Source organism: Phalaenopsis equestris, unplaced genomic scaffold (assembly GCF_001263595.1).
Source record: "Phalaenopsis equestris unplaced genomic scaffold, ASM126359v1 Scaffold000008, whole genome shotgun sequence".
Lineage (NCBI taxonomy): Eukaryota > Viridiplantae > Streptophyta > Magnoliopsida > Asparagales > Orchidaceae > Phalaenopsis > Phalaenopsis equestris.
The window spans coordinates 456,563-464,685 of NW_018164450.1; the positions used below are offsets into that span (position 1 = coordinate 456,563).

Here is an 8,123-nt window from a genome sequence, read left to right on the forward strand (position 1 = left end):
TGCATTCGATCATCTACAGACCTCCTTGCAGCGCAAAAGCAAACGAAGCGGAAGGGGAGGGAGAGGGAACCGATACCATGCCAATGGAAGACAACGAAGCCGTATACGAGAAGTTGGGAGAGACGGAAAAGAGATTTGGGCTGCTTAGGGATCGTTTCCGCCTCTCCGTCATCGCCATTTCTGAGGCCGAGGGTACGTCGCCTAATCGAATCGTCTCTATCCCTCTCCTACATAGTTCTCATCCATCATCTTCGAAACAGCTAAGAAACAGGGGCTGGAGATTGCGGAATCCGTAGTGGCATGCATTTCCGACCTAGCTTTCAAGTTCACCGGTGAGTTTGAAAACCCCTAATCATTCTGTCTATTTCACTGACTTCCTTCCCGTTCGGATTTCTTTCGATTAAAACCTGAATTGATGTTCATTTGTCTGCGTGAACTAGTTAGTCATCCTCCCCAACATATTTACCACACATTGCAGTCGGTGAAATGCTGATTTGTCTATTTTCGGAATTGGGCAACCAATTTCATGAGTTACTGTTCTAAAACCGGTGATTTGAAAGATTTACATGCATGCCACTCAATTCCTATGACCACACACATTTATGAAAGATCTCTCTAGAAATGTTCCTTGGCAGTGCATACCACACAAATTTATGAAAGATCTCTCTAGAAATGTTCCTTGGCAATTTAGAATTTATGCTCTCTGCAATAAATTGAAAATGTAGTTTGTACATAAATCTTATGTACTGAACCAAGGTGACTTCAACCAGGCAAGAGTTTCAGGGAGGATGCCAAAGATATTTGCTGGGCATTTACATAAATACCATACAATTCCTATGTATTGTCATATCAAACACCTAAACCTGGTTTTGTTTTTGTTACATTTATACCATCAAAATCTTTCATATCACATAACAAATACCACCGTTTTGACTTCTAAAAAGGGAAATCTACCTTTTTAATGCATAGGTAAGGTGTTATGTATGTTGAAATTAAGTTTTGATGTTAGATATGTAAATTCATAGGATTTGAGTGGTATGTATGTAAATCTTCCTAACTCTGTCTCACGGAGAAATTCTCTGGGAAGCCAACTCCATTGCAAAGTTAGATGGTTTGGAAGATCATCTTCCTAATCTTAATCAGGGATATGTTGGCAGACTTTTGACGAAATCCTGTCAACTCGATGAGCCACATATATCTTTAAAGCCCCTAGATGCAAACTACAGAGAGTAAAAATGCAAATTTCACTTTATAGTGGCGAGTTTAAGAACTTTTTTTCATATGATACAAGATGTGTTTTCAGCATTATAATAACTTTAGCACTTGAAAAAATGTTCTTTAAGGGCTTTTACAATTTATAATTCAGCGAACAATCAATACAGAAGGTCGAACAAGCAAGCGAGCTTTACTTTCAATATTTTATGAGTTAAACAATAAGATGCATGAAAATACTATTTTTATTTTGCTTGAAAATTTCAATGTACAATTCCACTTGCTCTACTTACCCGAAGTAGTTATCTTTTGGGAAATTTACGTGCATACCAGACAATTGTTATATAAAAGTTTGATTTTTACACTTATAACTCCTTGGTCTCATAGATCTGTGAACGTAAAGATGTATTTTATCTTTATTGATATTTTTGATGTGATGTTAAAGAATTAAGTGGTATGCTTGTAAATATGAATGTTCAGGCGCTAGGTATGTAAATACATAAGAATTGTGTGGTATGTATGTAAATGTCCCATGATTAATATGCATGTTTCTCTTTCATAAAAAAGGAGCCTCATAATAAGATAAGGGAGAGGTTCATGTGTGTTGCTTCTGCAAATAGAAGGCTAGATGTTTGTTTGGTGATTATGATATCTAAAAACGAAGCTGGCAAATTAGGTTACCATTAGGATTTTGGTACCAACATGCTTTAGCTAAGCTACTTTGATATGTTGAAATTTTCATGTTTATTTTTTTATTTATAAAATTAACCTTAAAAAATTACATGTTCATAACTATTATGTTTTTTTTTTCTTTTCTTCCGAAGCAGAAGTATTAGCTAATGATGTGGGACTTTTTGCGCAACATGCTGGTCGGAAATCCATTAACATGGAGGATGTCATCTTATCTGGTGAGGTACAATCATAGTTCATTAGGGGCATTTACGTACATACAGATTTTACTTGTTATATTTATACAGCCCATATATTGCATATTATATAAAAATACAAATTTGAGATGCGACTTCTCATGCATAGTTAAGATGTTATGTATGCAAAAATTGAAGTTTAGGTGCTAGATATGTTAACACATGGGAATTGAGTGGTATCTATGCAGATTTTCGAAAAATACCATCATCTTAACTTTTTAAAAGTTAATACAACTTCTCATGCATAAATAAGATGTTATATATATAAAAATTGAAGTTTATGTGTTAGATATGTTAACGCATAGGAATTGAGTGATATGTATGCAAATCTTCCAAAACATTAATGTCATATTGTGTAATGTTTTAAGGGTGTTAAATCATTTTATATGAATTTTTTTATTTTCCAGCACATAGGAATGAACACTTGCTTGGTTTGTTGAGGTCATTCTCAAATGACCTGAAAGGCAAAGAGCAGAAGATTGGCAAGACGAGGAAGAGGCCTTTAAAGGAGGGAACCTTAAGTTAATTGTGTCCCACTCATGTTTTTATTGATAACATATCACTATTTTATGATCTCCACATTTTTGTTTTTCTTGTTAATGTAGTGATTACTTCTATAATTCAAATGTTCTTGATCGGATCTCCTGCGGATCAAGTCTTTATGAACAACATCATCAATCAGAATGAATCAAGAAATCCTTTGAAATGTATTTTTTTCCTTGAAAGGTGAATCAAGATATCCCAAGGTCAGGTTACAGCCGAGTCGCATACTGGGAGTCAAGTAATTCAGAGGACGAACGAATCAGAACTCAAACATTAATCGAGTGATTGACTTGAAAGATGGGCGAACAAAAAAAAAACAAGACAAAGTTAGAGTAGTTGTATGGAAAAAGATGAACATAGACCTACTGATACTATGATTTGATCGACTCAGGTATCACTTAAGAAAAAGTTAGCCTACAGGAAAGTGAAGCACCGAATAACTGTCGAGTGCAAAGGAAGAAGCTGGCCGATAAGGAGTTAGTCGATTAAAAAACAATAGGGGCGTAATTGTTATTTTACAATATCTTTAGTTCCCTGTATAAATAGAGGAATGTTAAATGTAAATGGGGACCACATAAACTATAAAAAAGTATCTAATTTATTTATCTCTAGCATTATTTTTTAGATATGATTCACAAAAAATTATTGGTTCAACATCCTTAATGTTGCAGTAACGTGGATCATGATTAAAAACAATAGGGTTGTTCATCGTCAATAAGCGAGTTGCTCTGCCCTGTGAGCTTATAAGTTGAGGACATATACAAGAAAAAAAGTGCCTCGCACGTGTAGCGGTTGCGACTTGGAAGATTTTCCACACCCTTAACAAGTTATGTACTCTTATTCTATTTTTTTCTTTGTTTTTTTTTGGAATATAACTCATCTCGACCATGCTGCTAAAACAATGGCATCCACAATATGAAAACTTATTTTCTACGAAATTTCAGCAACAAACAAGTGTTTTTACTCATTTTTTATGCACGTGCTTCACAAATCAACATGAGTCGAAAGACTCAAATAACTGGCTCGACAAGAAAACGACCATTGTCGGACGACTAATTACATGACTGGGGAAACTCGACTTGCGAACTATATGATTCGGGGAATCATGAGCATCGTGTACGAGCGATCTAAAGGGAGCTCATCGCCACTCGACTGTGCTTGATTATCTTATCAAATCTCGACTAGCATTAATTACTCGTTCATCTCCTAGTTGCCCCCATATTATCATTTATTTGAATTGGCTCTCAATCGGTGTCTATCATACGACTATTTGCATATTTGTCTTACAATGCCCAAGCACCAAAGAGCCCCTCTGCCCCTCGTGTTCAGAAACAGGTAAAGCCCGGATGACTAGATTCCTCCCTTTGCAATGTAACATTCCACATTGAGTAGCATACAAATCATCCAAAAGGCGAGTCTAAACAGATACCTCCACAAAGACTAATTAGATATGCTTACGTTTGGTGTAAGGCACCCCCCTATAAGGCAATGATTTAACCGAAGAGGCGAAATCAAGCGAGATGGGCATGTTAAGATTTGGGTCGGGCATCAGAGTATCATCATGCAAGGCATGAGCATTTCTCCCCATGACACAATCACAAGTTCTGGACATCTTTAGGCTGCTCTGTATCACATAGTTGTCAAGAAACCCACAAGATATGTTAACACATGGGAATTGAGTGGGATCTATGCACATTTTCCAAAAATGCCATAATTTTAACTTTTCAAAAGTGAATACAACTTCTCATGCATATGTAAGATGTTATATATGTAGTTTACGTGTTAGATATGTTAACGCATAGGAATTGAGTGGTATGCATGCAAACCTTCCAAAACATTAATGTCATATTGTGTAATTTTTTTAAGGGTATTAAATCATTTTATGTGATTTTTTTTTTTTCAGCACATAGGAATGAACACTTGCTTGGTTTGTTGAGGTCATTCTCTCATGATCTTAAAGGCAAAGAGCCGAAGATTGGCAAGATGAGGAAGAGGCCTTTATAAGAAGGCACAATAGCCTTAAGTTAATTGTGTTCCACTCATGTTTTTTTTGATAACATATCACTATTTTATTAGCCCGCATTTTTTGTTTTTCTTGTTAATGTACTCATTACTTTTATAATTCAAATGCCTTTGATCGGATCCCTGCGGATTGAGTGGTTATGAATAGTCATCAATCAAAATGAATTAAGAAATCTCTTGAAAGGTATTTTTTTTTCCTTGAAAGGTGAATCGAGATATCCTAGGGACAAATTCCGACCGAGCTACCTACTAGGAGTCAACTAACTCAGAAGACGAACAGATCAAAACAAAACATTAATCGAGTGATCGACCCAAAAGATGGACAACAAAAAAGCCAGACAAAGTCAAAGTTGCTACACGTGAAAAGACAACCAGAGACCTACTGATACTATGAGTTGATCGACTCAGGTATCACTCAGGAAAATGTCAGCCTGTAGGAAAGCAAAGCACCGGATAACTGTTGAGCGCACAAAAAGGAGCTGACCAGTGAGGAGTTAGTCGACTAAAAGACAATAGGTATAATTGTCATTTTACAATATATTTAGCCCCATATATAAATAGAGTAACGTTAAATGTAGAGGGGACCGTGAGAACTATAAAGAAAGTATCTAATTTCTCTCTCTGTAGCACTATTCTTTGAGTATAGTTAACAAAGAAATCTTGGTTCAACATTCGGAAATTTGTAGTGAACGTGAATTATGACACAAACAAGAAGAAAAGTAACTCATGGAGAATAAACAACATAGACAAGACTGGCCATCGTCAATAAGCGAGAAGACCTTGCCCTGGGAGCTTATAAGTTGAGGACTTATACTGGAAAAAAAGTGCCTCACACATGTAGTGGGTACGCCCTGAAGATCTAGCATAGTGATACGACCCGTACACAAGTATTCACTTTATTTACACTATTTGTTACTAATTGAGAGTGGTGAACCAGAGTGCTTTGTGGAAGACACTCCAGTTGAAGTTTCAAGGGAGTGGGAGCTCGCCATGGATGAGGAAATACTGTCTTCGGAGTCAAATCAGACTTGAGATTTGATAGTATTACCAAATGACAAAAGTGCACTACACAACAAACGTGGGCCTACATGCTGAAAGAGGAGTCAGATGATAACAAGTGCTGCAAGGCAAGAATTGTTGTGAAGGGTTTCCAACAGAGATGAGTGGATTACATAGTGATCTTCTCCCCAGTGGTGAAGATGACGACTGCCAGGGTTGTACTGAGTCTGGTAGTAGAAGAAGATCTATATCTAGAGTAGATGGATGTAAAAACAACTTTCTTACATGAAAATCAGAAGGAAGAGCTATACATGGTGCAAACACAAGATTACAAGGTTTCAGACAAAGAATGTTTGGTCTGCAAATTGATGAAGAAACTTTATGGCTTGAAGTTGACCCTGAGACAGTGGTACAAGAACTTTGACAGGTTCATGTCAAATAATTGGCACTTGAAGTGCCAGCCAACCCACTGTTGCTTCATCAAACACTTCAGTAATTGTTATATTCAGCTTCTTTTGTATGTTGATTACACGTTGATTGCGGGGGTAGATATGAAGAAAATCAGGGAGATAGGAGTGCAGGAACACTGAAGTTGTTTTAGAGAGACTATGTTTAAAAGATCCTATAGAGGTTCAAAATGAGTGAGAAGAAACCAGTTAGCTTCCTTTAAGTATTCACTTCAAACTATCTAAGGAGCTATCACCTAACTTTGAAGTAGAGCAAACATAGATGGAGAGAACTCTGTATACTTCAACAGTTGAAAGTTTGATGTATGCGATGATTTGTACGAGGCCAGATAATGCATATGTAGTTGGAGTAGTCAATAGGTACATGGGCAATCTAGGCAGCCATCATTGGGAGGCGGTAAAGCGGATTATTGGGTATTTGAGGGAAACAATCAACATGACACCTTATTATGGAAGTGCATGGATCAATCTACATGGATTTGTAGATTCATATTTGACAGAATATGTGAATAGTAGAAGAAGTACAATAGGTTATATCTTTACATTGGGGAACATAATGGTGAGTTGGATTTCGAGGTTGTAAAAGATTGTTGCACTTTTAAATATGGAGGAAAAATATATTGCTATTGCTGAGGCTAATAAAGAGATGATTTGACTACAGAGTTTCATGATATTATTGGGCAATGAGCAGATGATTGAAAAACTCTGTTGTGACATTATGAGTGCGATTTATCTTTCTAAAAATGTTACTTTTCATGCCAGGACGAAATATATCTAGTTTAGGTATCATGTTGTTCGATCTCTTCTAAAAGTTGAGCAGTTATTTCTGGAAAAGATACACACAGCTGAGAATCCTGTGGAGATGTTGACGAAGGTCGTGACTGTAGAGAAACTGAAACTTCGCTGGGCTTCAGTTGGGTTTCATGAAGGTTGAAACCAGGGGTGAGCCACACCACGGTACATGACTATGAAGGTGATTTAGATAGAGATGCAGGTGTAGAGGATTGGTGCCTGGTGCTATCGTTTCCAAGTATGAGATTGTTAGGTGTGGAGTTGGAGCACTTCAGTCGAGCACCTGACACATATGCGACGAGTTGTGGGTGCCTATGCACCCACTTGAGTGTTGTTCGATTAGCAAAGAGCATGGCGTATGCGCCAGCCCATGGATGCATATGCAACCACTTTTGACATTGGCGATGCTTTGATACAAAGAGGCTGACACATAAACTTATGCACCCAATTCAGACGCACGACTGATGCTTTGGCGCTTATGCCTTAAGTCCGGGCGCCTATGCACCAGGTGCAGTTGGCTCTCAATCTTTCAGTTTTAAGTTCGATTTTAAGCGGTGTTGGTGTTGTAAGGTGTATCTTCCCTCAACTTTCTTCGACGAGCATCCTGGTGAAGGTGAGAAGGGTCGAAGAGGTGGATTTCGGTAATTCAGCGTGATTTTTGTGTCGGATTGTGGAGCGTGTCTTATAAGTTTTATTGTATGCAAATAGGATAATGGTGAAATTTCTTTGTAAAAACTTTCTGAATTTTATAGTGAAATATTTGGTGGTTTGATTCCATGATTTTTTTTTCAATTCTCAGGTTTTTCCACGTAAGATTCTCGTATGCTTTTCTGGTTGTTTTTATTGTTCTTCTGTTTATAGCTTTTGTTTCAGTTTTCTCAAATCATTTGCAATTTTTTTATTCCGTGGTGTAGGTTAGTTTCTAGTTGATCCTCATTTTCAGGAAAGTTGTGAATTGTTCTTGGAATTTCCTATCCATATGTTCAGAAGGCAAATCTATAGTTAAAAAGTTATGTTGGCCATTTGATTTTCTTACTAAGAGCAAAGATAAATGTCATCACGAGACAATTGAATTCAACATCACTTGCGTCGGGACGAACCCGAGTCGAGTTAAAGGTGTCGCAACTGTTTACATATTGTAAGTTAGCGGTTCACCCAGAAT

General features: G+C 37.1%; 1 protein-coding gene across 6 annotated transcripts; it reads left to right on the top strand.

The window, feature by feature from the left end:
* LOC110018309 (MHF histone-fold complex subunit 1) lies at positions 1-6,014 on the top strand. Of its 6 annotated transcripts, none has more exons than XM_020715586.1 (4): positions 1-192; positions 261-332; positions 2,037-2,120; positions 4,585-6,014. In XM_020715586.1, the coding sequence occupies exons 1-4, from the start codon at positions 78-80 to the stop codon at positions 4,683-4,685; spliced, it is 372 nt and encodes a 123-aa protein (XP_020571245.1). In that variant the 5' UTR covers positions 1-77; the 3' UTR covers positions 4,686-6,014. The 6 variants fall into 6 exon arrangements, with proteins under 6 accessions (XP_020571245.1, XP_020571246.1, XP_020571248.1 ...); XM_020715587.1 differs by having other exon boundaries at positions 2,040-2,120; XM_020715589.1 differs by having other exon boundaries at positions 2,037-2,125; positions 4,585-4,661.
* The last annotated feature ends 2,109 nt before the right edge of the window (positions 6,015-8,123 follow it).